The sequence below is a fragment of the Acomys russatus genome, chromosome 17, assembly GCF_903995435.1.
Source record: "Acomys russatus chromosome 17, mAcoRus1.1, whole genome shotgun sequence".
Classification (NCBI taxonomy): Eukaryota; Metazoa; Chordata; class Mammalia; order Rodentia; family Muridae; genus Acomys; species Acomys russatus.
The window spans coordinates 45,777,007-45,800,565 of NC_067153.1; the positions used below are offsets into that span (position 1 = coordinate 45,777,007).

Genomic DNA, 23,559 nt, shown 5'->3' on the forward strand with positions numbered 1-23,559 from the left:
AATGCATACCCTGTGCAGCAGACTCAGGCTGCAAACTCTGTACTTTAACTGGAAAAGTTAAAGTAGGGGGAGGGGTGTCGTCTTATACACCGGAAAATACCTACAGGTGTATCCTCACAGCATGTGTATGCCTGGTGCCCACGGAGGTCAGAAGAAGAGGTCAGATCCCCTGGAACAATGGAAACAGTGGGTGCTGGGAATCAAACCAGGTTCTCTGCAAGAGTTGTGGATGCTCTTAACCAATGGCCCCTGAGCCAGGCAGCAGCAGCAAGGGCCTGGCCTCACTTGGGCGAATTGGTGGCTGCTTTGTGAGCAGCTGGTAACTGAGGCTCACTCAGAGCTCTGAAGAGGGAAGAGTGCTGAGATCATGGTATTTCAGGTGTGTACCACCAATGTCCAGTTTATGCTGTGCTGGAGGTCAAACCCAAGGTGAGCAGACACCCCTGCTGATAACAACTCACCAGACCCAAATGTGTTAAAAAAAAAAAAAAAAGATAGTTCCTTGCAGATCCTAACCCACACAAAAGGTGTCAAAAGCTGGCTCTTTGAAGAAAAACATATCAAAGGTGCCCTGGAGACAAGTGTCCTGGTAGTGTCTCCTGCTATTCAAGTAAGTTTAGTTTAAAAACCCAGGGGCTCAAGCCAGGTGGTGGTGGCGCACGCCTTTAATCCCAGCACTCGGGAGGCAGAGGCAGGTGGATCGCTGTGAGTTCAAGGCCAGCCTGATCTACAAATCTAGTCCAGGACAGCCAAGGCTACACAGAGAAAAACCAAACCAAACCAAACCAAACCAAACCAAACAAAACAAAACAAAAAAACCAAAAACCACCACCAACAAAAAAAAGCAAAAACAACCAAAAAAACCCAGGGGCTGGAAGGTTTGGCGGCACCCCCTATCCCCCCCCCCCCCAGCTCTCTGTCCATGTCTTTCTTTTATCATTAACCTTAATGAATTATAATCTAGTTCCTTGACTGACTTTTCACTGTTTTTATTTTAATCAAGTGCGGTCTGGCCTCTCACAAGCCAGAGGCGCAGATTTCTATTGTCTCAACCCAGGTGAGTATGGCTGCCTTGTGCTCCCTCCCTGCCCCGAAGGCCTTCTTTGTGACTGGTTCTCAGGACAGGAGCCTCCAGAAGGTTGAAGAAAACTGTGACCAGATTCACAGCCCAGCCTCCCGGAGAAAGGAACCCACAACTAGGTGGCTCATGAGACACTCAGCAAACCTGCTGGCCAGTAAGGAGGCCCTGTGATCAGAGAGCAGTGGAGGAGAAGGTTGGGGCAGGGGGCCAGCTGCCTGGGGATAAAACAGATGGAACCCACGGGACACCTGGGGGTGAGCACAGGCTCACTGTGGGCCGTTTACACAGATCTGTCTCCGCCACTGAATTCCCTTGTGGGCTGTTAGAACTTGATGCCGAGGTGAATGTTCAGAAACTCAACAGCTGCGCTATTATTCCTGACGAAAGGCGACTGAGCAGCGTTTTCAGTGCTCAGTGCTTTCAAGGCTGGGGCTCCCATCCCAACACTGAAACAAAAAAGAGAAAAGGGGTGACAACAGCACCCCTTCCCCACCCATCAGCAATCAAGGCCTCTGGAAAATCCCACCCTGAGGGCACCTTGATCCAGCCTACTGTAAAATCCATGTGCTGTGGCTACAGGTGGGTGCTGCTGGGCCAGGCTCCGTGTGCTGTGGAAGCCCACTCCCCTCCCAGAGACACCCAGCCAGCCACTGTGCTGTGATGATGTTGTCTGCCAGACCCCGGAGATGTGACAAGTGCCACGGCCACCCGATGCCCAGCTTACAAGGACTCATTACAAAGGCTTTCGTGAAATGACAAGGCAGGCAATGGGGTTGCTGTGCTGTTCATTATATTTAGAAGTCTACAAATCGGACCTTTTAAGAAAGAGTCACAAAATAGTCATCTGAAATCACATTTTTGGTTCGTCAAATTTCAAATATATCTTACTGTGTTGAACAATATATTCTGGTGCTGTCTAAAACACAGCCAGACGACATCATCGATTTACATCTATGCTGTAACTTTTGGAACATCAAGGTCAAGATAAAAAAATATTAACAAAACCACCCAATTATAATCGCCTTTTCCCATAATCTGAGCCGAATCCTGAGGCCATGCTGCCAGCTCCTCAGCCTGAGCTCCGTGCACCCTGCTGGTTTCTAAGTGCACTTGGGAGCACTCAGCTGGCCCGGTGCATTCTCTCATCCTCTCAAGTGTCACACCTTGTTGCCAGGTCTTAACGAACTCCCTTGGCCTTTGGCGGTGGGACCGTGGGTTTGTTGAAAGGACTGGGGATCTTTCTATTTAATTTTTTTGGTTTTTCAAGGCAAGGTTTCTCTGTATAGTCTTGGCTGTCCTGGGCTCGCTTTGTAGACCAGGCTGGCCTCAAATTCACAGCGATCCGCCTGCCTCTGTCTCCCGAGTGCTGGGATTAAAGGCTGCACCACCACTGCCCGGCCAACTGGGGAACATTTTTAACTGTTGAGAATGTACAAAATAATTTATGAGGTGACAGATGGCTTTAAGTGTTGCGATGTCTGAAATCTCCTCGTTGTGTGGGGACACACATGAAGCAATCTGTCAGCAAAGGCTGGGCACTTCTGGTCTTGTTTTTGTTTGCTCCTTTGCAGTGAGAAGTGTGCGCTGGGGCTTGATTTCCCCAGGTGTGCAGCACCAGCTAGTGCTGGCAGCCCTGAGCCCACAGTCCATGGAGACTCTCGTGTGCCCTAGGTGAAGGTTCCCAGTCCAGGGAGAGGTGGGAGAAGCTGGCAGCTCAGGCTCTCAGCTCTTAGAACTAAAGATTCCACAAAGATAAAGCAACAAGGAGCTAACCTAAGCCAGAAATGAAAGCAAAGCTCCACTACATAGAAATGGGGGTGTCTCAAAGGAAATACGAAAACTCAGAAGCGTGCAGGTGCCTTCTCAACTAGTAGAACCTGCCTGCAAAGCAGCTGGGGCTCCGGTGTAGCCAAATGTGGTCCTAGGTCCGTCTGAGGTGGAGTTTTACCAGGTCGGACACAGCCTGGCACCAGGATTAAGAGCCGTAGCGATCCTAGAGAGAACCAGACCAACATTTACTACCAACACACTGCATCTGCCTCCTACCGTGACTATACCACGTGATCACTTGATGAGGGGCACCTGGCTCTTGTCACTGGCCACAGTCTCTGCACGCAAGAGCAGCTGAGGGCTGCCAGCACTGCGTCAGCCTCTCCATGGCCAGGAAGGGGACCTGCCTGGGATTGCACCTTGTGAGAGGTGCCCAAGTCCTAGCGCTCCCAGGCTGCACTAAAGCATTGCAAGGCAGGAGCTGGGCTGGGCCATGTCCTGCGACGTCCAGGGAGCATGTGTAATGAAAGCACCAAGGGCTGTGTCTGAAGTCTGGCACCTAGATTCTGGTCCCTGCTCATCTCGCAGCAAAGCCAGACAACTCCTCAGGGCCTCATTTCACCCCAATAGCATGCCTCTAAAAGGACTTCACATAAGCAAGAAGGTTCCAGAAGCAAGCCGTTCACACAGTGAGAAGGCCGCATTGACATAAGCAGGTCCCACCTTTGCCTTATTTATAGGCACAGAAAGACAAAGGTTTCTATAGACACATACAAGGATGTATGTATGTGAAATAGAAAGGAAACTGTAGGGGACACAGGATTCTTAGGTAACCCGGGACCACATACGAGTATAGACTAATAAAAATAAAACTCAGAGATCAAAGTACAGATATGCATGTTTTCACTCTGTAGAAAATGGCTTATGGCCGGGTGGTGGTGATGCACGCCTTTAATGCCAACACTTGGGAGGCAGAGGCAGATGGATCTCTGAGTTTGAGGCCAACCTAGACTACAAAGCAAGTCCAGGACAGCCAGAGCTGTTACACACAGAAACTCTGTCTTGAAAAACCAAAAGAAAAAAAAAAAAAAATGGCTTCTGGAGAATTTGCAATTCCAGAGAGTTGCCCAGAACATGCTGAGAAAAGGAGACCAATCAGTCATACAACAGAATTTCTTCTTCATTTAAAAATACATGCGGCCAAGCATGGTGGTGTACACCTTTAATCCCAGTACCCAGGAGGGCAAAAGCAAACAGCTCTGTGAGTTCAGGGTTAGCCTGGTCTACATAGCCAGTTCCATGAGACCGTGTCCCAAACCAAAACAAAAAGCTGGATGTGGTGGCACACGCCTTTAATCCCAGCACTCAGGAGACAGAGGCAGGATGATCTCTGAATTTGAGGCCAGCCTGGTCTACATAGAGAGACCCTGACTCAAAAAGAAAAAAAAAAAAAGAAATATAGAAAACAGGGGTTACCCCAGAACAGGGAGATGGTGAGTGGTTTTCATTTTCTGAAGAACGCTCTTGGCCAGGTGTGGTGGAGCACGCCTTTAATCATAGCACTCAGGAGGCAGAGGCAGAGTTCGGGGCCAGCCTGGTCTACACAACGAATCCAGAATAGCCAAGGCTAAACAGAGAAACACTGTGAAAAAAATTTTTTTTCTCTCTTCAGCCAGGAGTGGTGGTGCGCACCTTTAATCCCAGCACTTGGAAGGCAGAGGCAGGTGGATCTCTGTGAGTTCAAGGCCAGTCTGGTCTACAAAGTGAGTGTAGGACAGCCAGGACTCCACAGGAAACCCTGTCTCAGAAAAAAAAAAAAAAAAGGATTCTCTCTCCCGTGGGGCTGGGAGACAGCTCGGCGTTTAGAGCACTTGTTGTTCTTGCAGGAGACCTGGCTTCTATTCCCAGCATCCACATGGCAGCTCAGACATCTATAACTACAGTTCTGGGGACCTAACACCATCTGTGGGGCCAAGCATGCATACATATGTACATATGTGCAGACAAAACACTCAGACCTATAAAATAAAATGAATGGGTCTAGGTGTTTAAAAAGAATTCTCCATTCTAAACTCAGAGCTGGGGAACTCTATTACTCCCAATAAGAACGTAGAAACCACTGTTCTGAAGCAGGGCCTCAGCGCAGACAGGCCCGCAGCTCAGGGTCTTCCGCTCAGCCCCAGTAGCGGAGATTACAGACGCTATGCAATCAGTTCATAGCTCAGGCTTTCATAATGCCCGGGGCCCTCCTGTAGCACAGCCTTCAGCTCACAGCCAGCCACCCCACCCCCACCCCCGCAGCCCCAGAAGCTCCAGCACTGCTTCACCCACCTGAATGGACGTCATGACCCCGTTGGCAAAGACAGAGAGTTTTCCAGCAACGGAGCGCACGCCTTGCTTGAACTGAGCCATGTCCGGGGCGTTGGGCAACACGTTTGAGAGGTTGTAGTTTCCTGCGCACAGAGAGATGCCAGGTTGCCCCTCTTCCAAGGACACATGTAGCTCAGTAAACTCACCCTGCTCTCCCTGCCTCCTCTCAGGCACTGGCTGTGTCCAGAGTGAGAGAGACCTTGCAGTGGGGCAAGGTTCAGAGGGAAGTACTGGTCCCACCACAGCAAAGGAGGTGTGGCAATATATGCCAGGCTGAGAGCTAGTGACTGAGCACGGGGACAGAGCATCTGACCAAGGACAGGGCTCCAGCATGTATGTGAGCCTGCCTGGCAGAGAAGAGAGAGCCTGGGGGCAGCTGGGAGGAGGGAAGGACAGAGAGCATACAGACAGAAAGTCCTGGACCATGGAGGGGCTGTAGACAGAGGGGCCTGAAGGACAATGGGACGTCAGGCCTCTGTCCCTTCCACCCCCCAGGGGAGTTATGGATCTTATTTAATGAGATATTATGGACTGAATTCTCAGAAATGGAGACAAATCAAGAGAAAAGTCCATGATTTTAAGAATGATGGAGCTGCCCAGCCTGGTGGCACACGCCTTTAGGCAGCAAAGGCAGGTGGATCTCTGTGAGTTCGAGGCTAGCCAGATCTACAAAGAGAGTCCAGGATAGCCGTATCTACACAGAGAAAGCTTGTCTCAAAAACAAACAAACAACAACAACAATAATAAAAAGATAGGTCTAGCAAGAATTAAACACTGCAGTTACTTCTCTGAGGCAGGCACTGCTGCCACCATCACACTGACATCAGAGGCCACCAGGCGGAGGAGCTGGCATCTGGGTCTCAGGGTGGTGCTGCCTGAGGATGTGGGTAACCAGTGAGCAGGCAAAGGCCTGGTGCGTGCATGGTAGTCCACCTATGATTCCAGTTCTTGAAGGGTAGAGATTGGGGATTCCCCAGAGTAAGCTGCTTGTTAGACTAGTTCAATCTGTGAGCTCTGGGTTTGATTTAGAGACCCTGGCTCAAAGACTAGGATGAAGAGTGATAAAGGAAAATTTCTATTCAGTCTCCACATGCTTGGGTGTGTGTGTGTGTAAACACACAAACACACACACACACACACACACACACACACACACACACACTCTCTCTTACATGCTAAAAGCATCAAGGACTAAGCTGAGACATGAGCTTTTTTCTAACATGGCTGTCATCTGGGGCCCCGAGCACCCTGAGTCAGGGCATGACCTGGCGCCCTAGGGAGCCCCTCACAGAGACCCGGAGTTGCTATAGGTTGGGCATCAGGGTTCAGTGGACCTTTGGTTCTGGTGGGGCTCCAGGCAAGCTTGAGCTGGCCAGGGCTCTGTAGCAATCTTAAGGGCGGAAGGGCGCGTTCACTTCAAAGAGTCTTTTTTTCCTTTTGTTTGTTTGTTTGTTTGTTTTTCCGAGACAGGGTTTCTCTGTGTAGCCTTGGCCATCCTGGACTCATTTCGTAGCCCAGGCTGGCCTCGAACTCACAGCAATCCACCTGCCTCTGCCTCCCGAGTACTGGGATTAAAGGCGTGCGCCACCATGCCCGGCCTCTTGTTATTTTTTTTAAACAATAATGTTTCTGAATAAATGTTCCAGGAGATTGGAAGAGAAAAGCATGAGAAAATTTTAGCAACCTGGTCGTGGGGCTGGCCGGCCTGGCTGGCTCCAACATGAGGAGCCGGCACTGCTGGCATAGGCGCTGGTGGGAGGAAGCTGGCTTGACAAAAGGGCAGGACGTGAGGGTCAAGCCTCGCTGGGCAGTGACTGACCAAGAACAGCCCAGGCACCTGAGGTCAGAAGGGTGGCACTGGGAGCCATGGCCCCTGCTTAGCTCTGCCAGGCTGGCCCACCTGTTTCTCTGAACACTGTTGCCTCCCTGCCAGCTTACTCGCTCTACCAGCACAGACCAGCTTAGAGTGGCTCTCCCTGCCTAAGCTCAGTAAGCCGGAAGTGCCGCTGTTGCTGAGGGTCATATCGACAACACATGCTCGAACCTCCACGCAGAAAGTTCCGGAGAGTAGAGACTACCCTAAGCCTTCTCTGTTGAAGGTGCATCTAATCCACAGTCTGAAAGGTAGTGTGGCTGCCTGGATTGTCACCCCACACAGACACTCAGGCCCTCTGTATGCCAAAGGCAGACTGCTTGTGAGGGAAATGCTGCCAACCAGGGTGCCGAGATCACCGGCCTGTAGCATGGACTCCTGAGACCTCCTCTTCTCGGCTCTGTCTCTGAAATGACCTCAGAGGCTGCTGCCATCTCAGCCTCACCCTGTGGTCTGGTGGAGGCTCTGTGGGGTACTCACATAGGCCTTCTGGGACAGGGGGTGCATAGGTAGATGCAGAAGGCACAGCTCTGTGTGGACAGTGAAGGGCCTGCTCTGGGACTTGGACCTGGGCTCATGGTTGGACTCCAGTCCTGGGGTGACAGACAGCCCCTGGTCATGAGAGCAGGGCACATCAGGGGCAGCAGAGACAGGTGATTCCTCTCCATCTGCCTTCCACAAGCTGCACTGTGTGTTTCCTAAGAGTTACTCCCTCCTTCGTGCCTTGGTGTGTCCTGAGGGCTGAGGGGCCTGTGAGGTGAGACCAGGACTGGCTGGCTGGTACCTTACACAGCAGCTCAGGCAGGAGACAGAGGCTAACCTTGCCATGACCCCAGCTAGCAAGTGGCTGGACTCTCACAGGTCACAGGAACCCCGCATGCCCCTTACCTGCTGCTTGCTTCCTCTGCTCATCAAAAAGATCTGCGGAGCTTATGGCGGAGCTGGCCGACAGCCTCTCTAGCCGCGCCCGGGTCTCAAACTAGACGGAAAAAGAGGTGGAGTTAGAGTCTAAGAACTGCTGAAGAGAGACTGCTTTCTTCCCCTTGGCTCTCTACCTCCCATGTCACCCCCCCCCCCCCCCGGCCAGGCCCTGGAGAGGGGCGTGGTCTGCAATGATGTAGGCCACTTAGCATCCCACAGTACTGCCAATGAAGTCAGAGTGAGGGGCAGCCAGAGCTCACGACTGCCGCTCAGCCACTCTAACAAAGTCCTCAGTGCCTGGCACACCACATCACATCAACTTGAACGGCTTCAAGTATGTGTGTGTGTGTGTGGTGTGTGTGCGCAGTATGTATATGTGTGTGAGTGCATGGTGTGTGTGATGTGTATGTGAGTGTGTGTGGTGTGTGTGTGGTGTGTATGTGTGTGGTGTGTATGTGTGTGTTACTGGGGATGGAACAATCCAGGGCCTCAAGCATGAGCTGTACTCCAGCCCATCAACTTTAAGATAAAACCAAGTTGAGGGGCTGGAGGGAGCCCTCTGGCAACAAAGCCTTTGGAAATGGCTCCTAAGAGCTCAAGCCCCGCCCCCAGCACTGGGGGTGGGGGTGGGGTGGGGGGGCTTAGCCTCAGCTCAGCCAAATTCTGAGAAAGGGGTCAGGTGGCTAATGAAGCATCCGTCCACAAACATATCCGGGCTGCATTTAACTATGGTTAAACTCATCAAAAGCAATTGCTGGGGTGGGGGGCGGGGGTGAAGCAACTGCTGCTACGTAAAACCCTCCTAAATTTACTCAAAAGCTACCACTGACTCTTGGCTGTTCTCCCTAGAGAGGCAGGGGAGCAATGAGACTGGGTCCTTGACTCCACAGCCATGCAGGGTGCTCAGGCAGGCCTGGGCACTAGTTCTGGCTCCAGCACTGTTGTCTGGGGGCCTCTGGCCAGGTGCTTTCTCCCCCAAGCAGCCTGTCCTCTCATGGTCCCCCAGCTAAGCTTCTTCCCTGGTCCTGGAGGCTGCTATGGAGCTCTCTGTACTCTTACATCTGTCTGGGCTTGCACTCCAAAGTACATATCGGAGGAAATGGCCTTGACGTTGCCAAACTTCTTCTGGGCTTCATCCGTGTTGCCCACGGGCTCATAGTCCGGCTTCCGGCGGGCACTGGGCCTACAGTGAGAAAACACCAAGCCGTGGTTAAGCAAACTCAGTTCACACTTTCATCTGTAATGGCGTTTTGCTGCTCAGCTGTGCTGGTAAGCACTGACCACGCTGTGTGTGCATGCGAGGACAACACTGTCTGTCACCTAGCGCATGAGGTAACAGGACATCCCAGTTACAGGGTGACCTCAGGGTATATGTGTAGGGTTCCTTGGTGTGGACATAAATGGTGAGTTCCTGTCATTCACTGTAGAGGTGGGCTGTAGAGCCGGGGCTACCCCAACCCAGATGACTGCAGTCAGGTGACAGAGTCAGGTTCAGAGACAGACTAGCAAGGCAGACACTGGATAGCCAGTCCACATAGCACCTTCCTGAATGGGAAGATCAAAAACTAAACTAGGAGGGGCCAGGAACTCAGGGTGACAGAGTGTCCTATACCTTGTTCTTGGTGGTCACTGCATGGCTGGGTGCTAGTCATGTGTCAGGTGTGCTGGCACAAGCTGTAATCTGAGGCAGAGGCAGGAGCATCTCAATTTTGAGGTTAGCCTGGGAAACTCAGTGAGACACTGCCTCAAAATAAAACAATAGAATTAAGTAAAAATGGCACAGGTGTGGTTCCATGCAGCGTGCATGCCAAGCATGTTTCAGTAGTGAGTTTAGTCTCCAGCACTGCATTCTGGCCCATAGACAGCGCCCCCCCCCCCCATATATATACACGTGCACAGTCCCCCACATACCCCTCCTAGCAGCACACATACACGCACACACATATATGCCCAGGACCACACATGCAGACAGCAGTCCCCTACATACACACGTATACACACCCAGAAACATCCCAGCAACACACATACATACACACACACACACACACACACACACACACACACACACAGACACCAAAGTGTGGAATTGTTTCCTAGGAAAAGGAGACTCTGATAGTTTGCAAATAGTCAAATGCAGGAAGGTGACTCATTCATGAGGGACGTCACCCAGACCCATGGACTGAGAATCCCCAGGGAATTGGCCCTCACACCTGCTTTCTGACAGTCACAGGTATTTCTGACATGTGCCCCCAATGCACAGCCACACCATAAAGCAGCACACGCCACCCGTGACACAAATATCACCCAGTGGTCCTATGCAGGAGGCACCTGGCTCCCCAGTCTGCAGCGCCCACCTGTCTGAGGAGCCCGTGCTTTTTGTGGCAGGCTCAGGGTCTTGGCTGCTGTCTTTCTTCCAATAGGAGTCAGCGCTGTCATCCCAGCTAGAAAAGGAACTGCCTCTCAACTCCATGGGGTCGTCAAAGTACCTGTTGGAACAGGAACAAACAGTGACCAGGAAGTATTTATGGATGCTGTTGCCCATCCGGGTCTCTTGCTTCTGGGTATGGGGGACCTGACTTCCCTGCCCAGTCATGTGCTGAGATGAAGGGCAGCCATGACACTAGACTGGCCAATGAACACGAGCTGACCCAAGGCATCCATTCTATGGTCTTTGCAGCAACTGTGTCCCAGGCAGCCATGCTCTCCAAGGGCTTGGGGGAGGGTGGAGCCTTTCCGTTGCTGTAGCCTCAGGCTGCTGAGGCCACCAGCCCCATGGGCTCTGGGCTCTAGAGCAGAACCAGGAAGAGGCTGGCTGGCCCTCAGAAGCCCCTGGGGAAAGTGTCAGCACTAGACAGGGAGGGGCCAGGATGGTAGGCTCTCCTCAACAACGACACTCTGGGGCTGCTTCTTCAGGAATATTTCTCATCTGTGTGAGTCAAAAGCTGTATCCTGACTGGACTGACATTGGGGTACTTTTAAATTGCAAAATGCCACTTGTGCAAGACGCCACCTGTACAGGTGTCCCGAGCAGTCCACACAGGGGGTCTTCCCTACTCCTCCTTCACCCTGTAGGAGCTACCTAACCACACACAGGCAACTCTAGGCCCGCCAGCCTGCACAGGCAGCAGTGCCATGCCAGGATTCAGCAGCTCTTCCCTTCACTGACGTCTCCCAGCGTGAGCTTTGATTTCCTACTTCCCCATGAGCTTTTCCTTCATGCTGGCCCTCACACTGCACCCTCCTCCCCTCGGAACACATCCCCACAGTCCCTGGACAAAGCCCCTAACAGCACACTGTCCTGCCATCAGTCCCATCCCCGACCACACGCCACCCAGAGTCCATGGGGCTCAGCAAGCCAGTCCAGTCTCATTATTCTGGACGCACTATTATAATAATGCATCATTTATAATCTGGAAATAATGGACCTCATGATAAAACACCATGCAAGGCTATGTCCCGTCCTTAATAGACACTGCACTCTTCCATAATTCATACTATGCAAGGTCTAACGGCTGATGGGTAATTTGGAAGCAGTAAAGGCAATCTGTGGCACCGACTTGCTGGCTCCTCAGAGTGTGTTCACGTCACCTCTGGTGCCAAAGAGCCTAAGTCATTGTGGACATCAAGTGAGCTAGAAGGTGTTTCTAGACAACCAGGTCACCATCCACATGACACCAAAATCTCTCTGCTCTAAATGAAACCCCATTTGCCCCAAGTTTCAGACTGAGTAACTGGGCCCTGACACAGTGGCCTTTGAATGGGTCAAGGAAGAGGCATTTCTGAAGGCTCCAAGGCACAGTGAGCCCCACACGAGGTCCTCTGTGACCTGTAGGGATGGGAAAGGCCCTACTCAGCAGGCAGCCTTACACAGAATCCTTTCTCTCAACACAGCTGGCTTTCCATGAAAGTGACCCCGCCTCTCCATGGGCATCAGCAATGAGCAGGAAAGTTGCCAACAGCTGGGGAGAAGGCAGGCTTCCTTAGACCCCAGCCCAGCCCTCGTTAAAACCACCCGTGAAAGGATCTGATGAGTGGTTTCCAGGTCTAATCACCAACTTGAATTTCTACTGTGTAGCATGTATTTAGGGTTTCTCAAATGACACAGCATGGACACACCCACACACACGTATGCTGCTGAAGAGTAGAGGCTGGAGAGGGGCAGGCAGGAAGCAGCCAGCCTCTGACAATGGCAACAAGGAGCCATGGAGCAGCCAGCTCTCTTTCTAAACCACTGGGACTCAAGTTAACACAGAGCTCAGTTTACAAAAGGAAAATAAAAAATAAAAAAAGCTGGGTGTGGTGGCACATACCTTTAACCCCAGCACTCAGGAGGCTGAGACAGGCAGATCTCTGTGAGTTGGAGGTCAGCCTGGTCTCAAAGTGAGTACAGGATAGTCAGGACTACACACAAAGAAACCCTGTCTCAGGGGTGAAAAAGAAAAGAAAAGAAGGATCCGTTCACACAACTCCTTTCCTAGGAGCGTGGATAGGAGACTCAGCAATCGCACAACCTATGCTTGCTCTACCTATGAAATCCATGTCTGCTGGCCACACGACATCAGGAAGCCTGTGTGACCATAGCAGCACCGTCACTGATAGATGCGTCCCCTCCTCACCAACCCTACATGTGAAAGGGCCCTTGCGTGATTAATGCAGCTGCCCAACTGGCTGTTCATGGGGCCACATGTGTCTGGGCGAGCTGGCACCAGAAGAGCCCCGCACTCTGTCTGTGGCAGTACCTCAGCTCTCCCACCAGGATCCTATTCACAGATGAGGAGGCTGCAGCATGAGGCGTTTTAATGACTTAGTCACTGCTACATAGTTCTTAAGCGGCACAGCTAACGTTCAATCCAAGCTCCTGTTTTCTATACCTACGTGTTATGCCACTGACACCCCAACTTCCTGTGAAGTCAGCTTCTGGTGACCCTGACTGTGACTCTACTCAAGATGACACTTGCCCTCACCACAGCCTCATGCCCGTTTCAGGTTTACCCCAGCAGACAGCGACACCAAAGGACAGGACCAGATTGTCCTGGTATCATGGGATCCCCTCAGAACAGTCATGGCTTTCATGCATAGACACATATACAGATATGACTCATACTGGACTCTGCTGGCAGCTTCCAGAAGCCAGTGTTCCTAAAGAAGCTGCTGACGTCTGTGCATGCTCCGCCCTTGACGTGGTGACCAGACTCTGCCCTCTCCACTTCTCACACACACAGAAACGTCTCCTCTACGTCTACTCTCAGCCTCAGTCGTTGTAGTCGTAACCGCGGCTCCTTCCACTGCCTCCCCAGCCTCTCTGCCCTGGCCCAGGCCCAGCCCCAACACACCCATGGCCGCTGCGGTGCTCAGACCACCTGGAACTGAAGTACGACTCCTCGGGGTCCTCTGGGTACTTCCTCCTCGGCTTTGCCAGTGTGGGTGACTCCTGCTCGATGGTCTGCATGTCTGAAGTCACTGAGTGGGAGATGCCACTTGAGAGGACAGAATAAGACAGGAAGTGTTACACAAACATAGGGATGCTGCAAGGTGCACTCCCAACAAACACAAATGGTGGGAGGGGCTGGGAACCCAGTGTGAGCCTGGAAGCTAGAAGTCACCCTGAGGGCTGGGCTTCAAGCCGACAGGGCTTCTAGGTGCTTTGTATTAACTGCTAATTATTTTGCTCCCAGGCTGGAGATATGGCTCAGTGGTTAAGAGCACTGACTGCTCTTCCAGAGGTCCTGAGTTCAATTCCCAGCAACCACATGGTGGCTCACAGCCATCTATAATGTGATCTACTGCCCTCTGCTGGCCTGCAGATGTACATGCAGTCAGGGCACTGTATACATAATAAATAAATCTTAAACAAACAAAAAAATGTATTTTGTTCCCTGAGGTCTGCGTGCTGCCTTTTACAACAGACTATCATGTATCCCAATAATGCTGTGTAACTTTGCCTTCAAAATTATCCCCGATTGGCTACATAACAGGCCTACACACCTGGACAGGGCAGAAGTGAGAGGCAGAGCTAAGGCTCCAGGGCCTGGAGAACAGAAGGACCATGGGAAGGGGAGAGGCAGCAACTAAAGCAGAAGGAGGAAGCAAGACCACCATGGGTTAGCGTGGAGAGAACCACGTGGCTGGGAGGAATTTACTGTGAGGGACTGCATGGCATGGCGTGGCATGGCGAGCAGCCCAGATGGAAAGCACGTGCAAGTGTTTATGGGGCTGTTGGATAGGAAGCAGGCCAGACAGGAATGATTAAAACAGACGGCACAGAGCCGGGTGTGGTGGCGCACGCCTTTAATCCCAGCACTCGGGAGACAGAGGCAGGTGGATCGCTGTGAGTTCGAGGCCAGCCTGGTCTACAAAGTGAGCCCAGGACAGCCAGAGATACACAGAGAAACCCTGTCTCGAAAAACAAAAACAAAAACAAAAAAACAAAAAACAAACAACAACAACAAAAAAACACAGATGGCACAGAATGTGGGCTGGGAGGTAACGAGGTAACTTAGGGGGTAATATCTGCCCAGCCCCAGGTGAATTGAGGCTTATTAAAATTCTATCAGGTGTCTGTATCTTTCATTGTTTGATAGTGGGTTAAATAAAACCACCGTAATAATTACAGGCTACTCACAGTAACTATCGATGGGCATTTTTCTTTTCTTTTTTTTTTTTGGTTTTTCGAGACAGGGTTTCTCTGTGTAGCCTTGGCCATCCTGGACTCACTTTGTAGACCAGGCTGGTCTTGAACTCACAGCGATCCGCCTGCCTCTGCCTCCCGAGTGCTGGGATTAAAGGCGTGCGCCACCACGCTCGGCTGCATTTTTATTTTCTACAACACACAGCCACACTCACGGGTGTGCCTGAGGATTAGAGGTGTATGCACTAAGCTTCCCCCGAACCATTCCGTATTTGCTGTTTGTGTTGAGACAGAAAGGGACCCTTGTTGCTCAGCGTGACCCTGAGTGGACCGAGTCGGTATCTGTGATGTTGGGGATGCAACCCAGGGCGTTGTGCACACCTCACCCATGAGGCTCCAGCCCTACTCACACTGTACTAAATACCAAAGCGAAGTCAACCTACGGGGAAGGGAGGAGTCCTGAGCACTTGGCTCAGGCGAAGTGAGCCCGAAGCTGACCCTTCACCATGAGCAGAAGGCCAGCCCTGCGCTATGGCGGTGGGGAGGGGACCCTACCTCCTGCAGCTTCCAAAGCCCATGCCCAGTCTCTCGGCTTCCGCCTTCTTCTGTCCACTAAGGTTCAGTTTTTCATCTTTCTTCATATGAATGTCAAGATCCTTGTAGGCCAGTCGCAACGAGGAGACACTGCTGGGAAAAGCACATTCTCCTTAGCTCAGCTGTAAAACCATGACCTAATGTTCAAATCGTAGACCGACCGGAGACGTGTGACTCACACTTAAGCGCGTGTTCTCTCTCTCTCTCTCTCTCTCTCTCTCTCTCTCTCTCTCTCTCTCTCTCTCTCTCTCTCCCCGCCCCCCTCCCCAGGGTTTCTCTGTGTATCCTTGGCTGTCCTAGACCAGGCTGTCCTCGGACTCACGGAGATCTTCTGTCTCTGCCTCCCAAGTGCTAGGATTAAAGGCGCGCACCACCATGCCTGGTCAAGCTCAGGGCTTTTTGACTGTTCTTCTGACCGTCCGATCCCACGGTATGTGCCACAGTTACTCACCCACAGGACCCTCTCTGACACCTCACTACACCTCCGTTGAACACACCAGTGTAGGCGATTACTCCCACTTGTCTCAGATGAAAATTTGGAAATTACACCTATAACTCCAGCTCTAGGTGGTCTGATGCCCTCTTCTGACCACCTGATGAACATGCAAACTCCCACTTACAGAGAAAGAGAGAGCGTGCTTTCTCTCTCTCAGACAGCATACAGTCAATTGATTCTTTTTTATTTAAAAAGATTAAATATATCTAAACGATTTTATAAATATATAAATCATTATCTGTATTCCAAAAAATTTCTTGTCTCTTTATGTATCAGGCTTCTGAGAACATTTGAAATGGACAGTCACTACCCACCCAGGCACAGTCTTTAGCTTTAAAATTGTTTTATTAAGCCAGCCATGATGACACACACCTTTAATCCTAGCACTCGGGAGGCAGAGGCAGGCAGATCTCTGAGTTCCATGCCAGCCTGGTCTATAGAGAGTTCCAGGACAGCCAGGGCTACAGAGAGAAACCCAACCACTTTGTTATTACTGTGTGTATACATGTGGTGTGTGCGGTGGGTGGCACGTATGTGCCATGATGTGTGTGTGGAGGTCAGAGGACAACTTGTGGGGTCAATTCTCTCCTCTCCCCATGCGTTCTGGGGACTGCACTCAGGACGTCAGCCCCACCGCGGCGCCTTGTGCTCTGATTTCTATTACACAAGGCACCAGTGGGCCTGGAAGGTGTGAGCACGCTGCCCTTGCTCCAAGGCTGCCACAGCTCATAAAGAAAGCTACCTAAACCCCCACCCCAGCTGCACCCCACCCCAGCTGCACCCCACCCCAGCTGCACCCCACCCCAGCTGCACCCCACCACAGTGACATTCAGTGCTGCGAGAAGTGCCTGCGTGTCTACCATCTGCTTCCCAAAGCCCTGGACAGTGTGGGGGACCCCTCACCAGCAATTCGCTGACAACCCTGTGCAAAGGTGGCTCCTGTGCCCTGGCAGGGAAGACGGAGGGAGGAGGGTTCCTTACGAGGGACATTCCACAACCTCCACGTGCTCTTTGTCTTGTAACAAGACCCAGGGTGTTCCTTGGGTCGGCTCTGACCCCCGAGCTGTCATTTTTCTTTCACTTTCTTACTCTGGTGTCTGTCACGGCTCTAGCTGATGAACCTGCAGCAACAGACCCTCCTGAGATGAATGGAAGAAGCAGCAAGACCACGGGAGGGTCCCCTTAGGACTCCTGTCAGCGCAGGACAGGCTGCCGCTCTCCACCCATTCCTGAGCTCTAACCACTAGACAACACCTGCTTCCGGACTAGCTCCCTCCCTGGTGAACACAGAGCTGGGACAAGGTGAGAAAGGTCTGTAGAGCAGTGACAGGTGGTCAGTGGCAGGATGTCCTGGAGAAAGGCAACAAAGTTGCCAAACTGGGTTTCCAAGTAAATCTTTCTTTCCTCCCCAGCATGCACCTCTGCCAGAGGCTTCCTGCCTGCTCCGCAAAGGCCCTCCTCACGTGTTTTCAATGAATCTTAAGGACGGATGCATGGAAGGCAGGTGTGGCAGGTACCCCATGCTAATAATCTCTCTGTGTCCGGCCTCTTCAGGCACCTGACCACACAAAAGAGTGCGTGGGTGTGTCCCACCGCTCTTGGCTCACCAGGCTTTACTTCAAGCCCCAGCAGCACATGCAAAGTCACTTCCCAACAGCTGAGTTAACCTGTCTCTGCCTGGGTCAGAAACTAATGAAAACAGAAATTTGAGTCGGACAATCCATTTCTGTTGTAGAGAAACTCTGTCTACACCGGTCAGAGCTGCTCCTGGCCTTCTGAGGGTGGAATAGGGAAGTAACAATCTCAAACCACCTGGACTGAGAGACTTAAGTCTCAAGCAACAAACTGCCATCAGCACTAACAGGAACAAGTCACATTGGCCAAGCACCTACTGTGTGCCAGCCACACTAACTGAACTCCTACTGTGCTCCAGAGACTGTTGTCAGGATTTCAATAAATTAATGTCATCCAAGCTGTACCTTGAAAGAGCGTTATAAAGTAGGGTTATGTATTTCCCTCTTTATACAGTGGACCACAATTCCAGCTAAAGTAAGATTTTAAAAAACATACGAAGACAAGAGACCCCACAGAAGACAGTCCACACAGAAAAAGATCCATAGGAGACAGCCCACACAGAAACAAGACTCCACAGGAGACAGCCCACACAGAAATGTGACATCACAGGAGACAGCTCACACAGAAACAGGACATCACAGGAGACAGCTCACACAGAAACAGGACATCACAGGAGACAGTCCACACAGAAACGTGACATCACAGGAGACAGCCCACACAGAAATGTGACATCACAGGAGACAGCCCACACAGAAACAGGACATCACAGGAGACAGCCCACACAGAAACAGGACATCACAGGACAGCCCGCACAGGAACAGGACAGCACAGGAGACAGCCCGCACAGAAACAGGACAGCACAGGAGACAGCCCACACAGGAACAGGACAGCACAGGAGACAGCCCACACAGCTCCCGGCCAGTGCTGGGAGTGTTGCTGGGTATGACAACCTGAATTAATACCTGGGCCCCACATGACAGAACTAGAGAAGCTGCTCTTGCGTGTTGTCCTCTGACTTCCACACATGCAGTGTGTGTGTGTGTGTGCATGCATACATTTTTTCATGCATACATATTTAAATACATTTTTTAAAAAGCCACAACAACAATAACAAAACACAAATAACCCCATGGCTATGTTGCCTTTCCATTTGCATTGGCAGCACCCGCCTCCCTCCTTGGCCTCCAACTCTGTGATTTTCTTGGTAGGCATTTCCTGTAGGGCTAATCACACCCTGTGCAGTTTTGCATGTGCCTTCTTTCTGTGCATAAACTTTCAAAGTGCATCCATGTATTCATTCTTTTCAGAGCTCAATCAAATTGCACTATGAGGCCACACCATGTCTGTTGGGGCACACTGTGTGAAGGTGTGTCTCTGTATATTCCATTGTTGATTGCTAAACTGACAGAGCTAAGTACTAGCCAGATCTTTGTTGGTTCTGTTTCTTAATAATTAAACTTTATTATACAACCCAACTAACGTACACAAGAAGGAAAAAAGGTTAAAGGGACAAAAGAGTGAACCTTCCGGTATCCATTCCACGGGACGGGTCCTTAGGTGTCTCTCTGGCCCGTGTGCTATTCCAGCCGGTCCGCTGCTCCCTACGCTCTCTCCCCCAGGCTCAACTTGTTGTTCTCTCCTCCCCAACTACCTGAGTCACGTGGGAAGGGCGGTCTCCTTCTCCCGGTGAGGGTCACTTAGAAAGACAATAGTCCAGGTGGGGTTCCCAGGTCTGCTTCCTGAATTCCAGACCCAGGATGGCTCCACTCAGTCTGTCACAAAGTATTCATGAGGTGCCCTAAGGGTAAAGCCTGCCAAGACTGCTCCCACCTGTGACAAAGCTTAAGCTTTCCCACAGATCGTGGTATTGTTATTTCTTTGGTCCATCACCAGTCTTATATCTTGTAAATATTCTTCCTTCCTCACTTGCCTATTGGTTGTAATTAAAAGCTGACGCTGTATCTAGGCAGAAAGTGGAAGGCAAAACTTCTGAGAGAGAGAGGGATTCTGGGGAAAAAAAGCAAAGGCAAGAGATTTGTCGCGGCCAGACCGAAACGGAGCACAGAGGCAGAGCTAGCAGTACGAGACTCAGAGCCAGGGTTAGTCTGATTAACCTACAAAGCTGGCTGGGAGACTGCCCTAGCTAAAAAGCCTAGGCTTAAAAATATTAAAAAGCCTCCGTGTCATTTTACCACTGGCAGGTCCGAAAGTCTTGCTTTATTCATTAGGGGATAAATTCAGGTTCCTTCTACTCTGCCTAGTGGGGGCTCAAGCTCTGTACTCGCTCCCGAATACTCTAGACAAACACTGTACAACTGAGCTACAAGCCGAGCCTCATTGCTTTCCCACCACTACCAGCAATCTTACAGTCGCCTGTGTCTACCAGCATTCCTCACAGTCTTTCCGTGCTGGGGAGGGGCTGCGGGCCCCCTTGCAAGCTAGTGGCAATGTGCCACTAGTCCAGTGGTTCTCAACCTTCTTAGCCCTGCAATCCTTTAATACAACTCCTCATGTTGTTGTGACCCACCAACCATAAGAATATTTTCATTGCTACTTCATAACTGTAATTGTGCTGCTGTCACGAATCACAACGTAAAGACCTATGTTTTCTGATGGTCTTAGGTGACCCCTGTGGAGGGTCATTCAAGCTCCATGCCCGAGGGGTCTCTACACACAGGCTGGGAACCACTACACTAGCCTGTCTTTTCTGTTACAGTTGCCCTGGTGGGTTAGAGGTGGTACCCCACAAGGACAAGATGTGCATTTTCCTGACATTGTGCCCCACCTACCCTTCCTGCCCAGGGCTCCTCTAAGGTCCACTACTGCTCCCCAGAGCCACCAGTGCTGCCCCCTTTCAAGCCACATGCTGGTATGACACAAACTTTCCTGAAACTACGCCCTGCAGTGCATGCTCACCAAAAATACAAAGGATTTGGGAAACCCACCAAGCCAGGGCATAGCTAGCTCTGCTCCCTCGCCTCTGCTAGAGGAAACAAATGAAGCTCACATGGACTCCTCCTGAGGGGCACCCCTGGCCAGGTCTTCCTGCTCCTTCCTCTTATCCACAGCCTGAGCTTGCCTTTCAATCTCAGTGAATGAGGTGTTCGTCAGCTTCTGGGCTCCCAAGCTTCCTTTTTTGGCTCCAAGCTGAAACATATATAAGATTTTACTCAGTCAGGTGTGGTGGTGCACGTCTGTAATTCTAGCACTCAGGGAGGCAGAAGCAGGTGGATCTCTGTGAGTTTGAGGCCAGCCTGGTCTACAAAGCGAGTCCAGGACAAGCTACCTAGGCAGTTAAAGCCTGTAAGTGCACTGTGTACTTGGAGGTCTGTGACTTGCGTGGCTTGTGACAAGCATTTAGTCCTCTTGTCTCTGTGAGGCTGGCAGTATCCTTAGCCCACTGCAGGAGAGGGCCCTGAATGAAGCACACAGAATTCACTTGATTCAAGGGTTTAGCCAAGACCACCTAGTGAGGTAGCTGGAGTGGGTAAGGGGAGGGATGGGAAAGTGGGGGGTGCTCCCACACAACCCCTGCCTACAGGAATGACACTGCAGGACCTTGCCTTAATGGAAATGTCTTCATAAAACAATCCTCATAAATCCTAGCACTCAGGAGGCAGAGGCAGGTGTATCTTTGTGAGTTTGAGGCCAGCCTGGTCTACAAAATGAGTCCAGGACAGCCAAGGCTACACAGAGAAATCCTGCCTCAAAAATCAAAACAACAGTGCTCGCTTTGGCAGCACATGTACTAAAACTGGAATGATACAGAGACGATTAGAATGGCCCCTGTGCAAGGATGACATGCAAATTCGTGAAGCGTTCCATATTTAAACAACAACAACAACAAAACAAAAAAACCAAATGAAACCAAAACAACAACAACTAAATATAATACTCATCTCATTGATCAAGAAAGCCACTTATCATTTTATGGCTCGTGAGAATACTGCCCTGATCAGAGTGGGAAGAGAGCCAAATATAGTTTGTTGGTTTGCTTGTTTTGAGACAGGGTCTCACTGTGTAGCCCTGGTTGTCCTGGAACATACTATGTACACCAGGCTGGCCTCCAACTCACTGAGATCTGCTTGCCTCTGACCCCCAGGTACTAAGATTAGAGACATGTACAACCATACTGGCTTATGAAAGCCACTACCATGTGCAATGAATCTATTCCAGTTTAAAAAGAAAAATCACAGGAGAAAGTAGACCTGTAGCTTGAGAGGCAAATTCCTGTGTATTTTTTTTTACAGTAACACAATACTCACTCCTTTTTTTGCTTGATTTGGTTTCTTTTTTATAATGGATGAAACCTCTGCCAAAAAATAAAATAAAATAAAGTCAGATATGTAGAAATCCCACATCACTTCTCTGTTCTAGTGAGTCGTATAAGATCCTTGCTTATTTGTGGTCAGCATGGAGTCAGGGTACTGTCATACACCACCCCACCTCAGAGCAGACATCTGTTCTCAACACCACACTAGAGAAACAGAGCCTGGGCTTGTACACAAGCAGTTAAAAAACACCGAGATGGTTCAGTGAGTAAGGTGCTCGCTGGCAAGCCTGATGACCTGAGTTCGCTCCTGGGGACCCATGTGGTGGACTCCTGCAGACTGTCCTCTGACCTCAGCACACATGCCATGCCATGAACCTCACAAATAAATAAAAAGGAATACTCTTTCCTATTAAATTATATGAATCAAAACCTAAAGCATGGCTGCCCTGGGCTTGGGTCCTGCCCTTCTCTGTGTGACGTGGCTTGATGTCAACCTTTCAACACTTACTGTCCTGCGCAGCAGAGGGCTCCTCCTGTGCCTGTGGCTCCTTTTCTCCCCTTTTTATGTGTGTGGGTGTTTGTCTGCATGTATACCTCAGATTCCTGCTGTCTTGACTGCATCCCCAGCCCAGGCTCATTATGCTGGCTCTGGCTCTCACCCTGCTCTCTCCTGCTCTCTCCCTGCTCTCTCCCTGCTCTCACCCTGGTCTCTCCCTGCTCTCTCCCTGCTCACTCCCTGTGTACCCTTCTCTTGCAGACAGCCCTGGCCAGGCCCAGTCAGCTTCTTTTTCTCTCTGTTCTGGGCTCTTCCAGATGCTTCTAACATTCTCTCACTCTTATTTATATAAGAACCTTTCCTTTAACCTTACCATGGAGCGGAGCGGTCATGTTGGAAGTTCTTTACTGTACTCATTGCATAGAGCCATCACCACCACGACCATCATCTCACACACTACCATCACCTCAGACATCACCACCTTCACCTCAGACATCACCACCTTCACCTCAGACATCACCACCTTCACCATCACCTCAGACATCACCACCATCACCTCAGACATCACCACCTTCACCATCACCTCAGACATCACCACCTTCATCTTCACCTCAGACATCACCACCTTCACCATCACCTCAGACATCACCACCATCACCATCACCTCAGACATCACCACCTTCACCTCAGACATCACCACCTTCACCTCAGACATCACCACCTTCACCATCACCTCAGACATCACCACCTTCACCATGACCAGTGCTTTGTAGTGCTGCTAACCAATCCCCGGGCTGTGGCAGTAGGCAAGTGCTCTGCCACTGAAGTATAGCATCAGTTCCTTAAAAACAGGAAAATGGCCCAGCATTGTGTAACAACTAAGGCCTGGGCTGGGCTTTTCCTACTAACTTACACACAGATCTTATCATTCGCTCTCTGAGACAGAATGGCTAACTGGAACGGCAGCTTTCCCTGGTGACACTCATTAGTGGGTTTGGTCACAATGTCGGATCACTCTAAGAACCAAGACAGAGACAGCATTCAAAGACGGACCAGGGCCCTCAGCACGTTACCTAGTGTGGCCTTGCCAGGGGCGTTCAGACCTTCCACACTTGGCCCCTGTTCTGGCCCACCTACAAATGTAAAATACTGATGTTAATGCAGAAAATATTCCTGGCCAATTTGCCACTAAGTGTGGGCTAGTTCACGCTGTTTAGTCTTGTGTCTCACCTGGGTTTGCCAATCGTCTTGCTTTTCAGCTCTGTGATCTATTTCACCTTTGTAATTTATTTTTTTTATGGCACCCCAAGCCAGTGCTTTCTCACTGAGCTACACCCTCACTCCTTATCAATATTTAAAGACAGCGGTTCACTATGTGAATCAGGCTGCCCCAACTCCTAGACAAGCTTGCCTCAGCCTCCAGGGCCCGGGGATTAAAGGATTAAAGGTGTGTGCCACCACCTGGGCCTTCATTTATTTTTG

The 23,559-nt window shown here is 50.8% G+C and overlaps 1 protein-coding gene and 1 non-coding gene across 2 annotated transcripts in view; one reads left to right on the forward strand and one right to left on the reverse strand.

Moving 5' to 3' along the window:
• Positions 1-2,845: 2,845 nt before the first annotated feature.
• Arfgap3 (ADP ribosylation factor GTPase activating protein 3) overlaps positions 2,846-23,559 on the reverse strand; it is a 44,181-nt gene continuing 23,467 nt past the window's right edge. The window contains exons 7-16 of the mRNA XM_051160100.1: positions 23,151-23,210; positions 21,574-21,620; positions 20,316-20,455; positions 15,199-15,327; positions 13,349-13,492; positions 10,370-10,501; positions 9,075-9,198; positions 7,983-8,073; positions 5,183-5,304; positions 2,846-3,074 (exon numbers count right to left, since the gene is read on the reverse strand). Of these exons, the coding sequence (XP_051016057.1) occupies positions 3,057-3,074; positions 5,183-5,304; positions 7,983-8,073; positions 9,075-9,198; positions 10,370-10,501; positions 13,349-13,492; positions 15,199-15,327; positions 20,316-20,455; positions 21,574-21,620; positions 23,151-23,210 (1,007 nt within the window). The 3' untranslated portion in view covers positions 2,846-3,056. The remainder of the gene's footprint in view (positions 3,075-5,182; positions 5,305-7,982; positions 8,074-9,074; positions 9,199-10,369; positions 10,502-13,348; positions 13,493-15,198; positions 15,328-20,315; positions 20,456-21,573; positions 21,621-23,150; positions 23,211-23,559) is intronic.
• On the forward strand, positions 21,033-21,139 carry LOC127201921 (U6 spliceosomal RNA). The gene has a single exon (XR_007832256.1). It is a non-coding gene; the product is annotated as a U6 spliceosomal RNA (small nuclear RNA).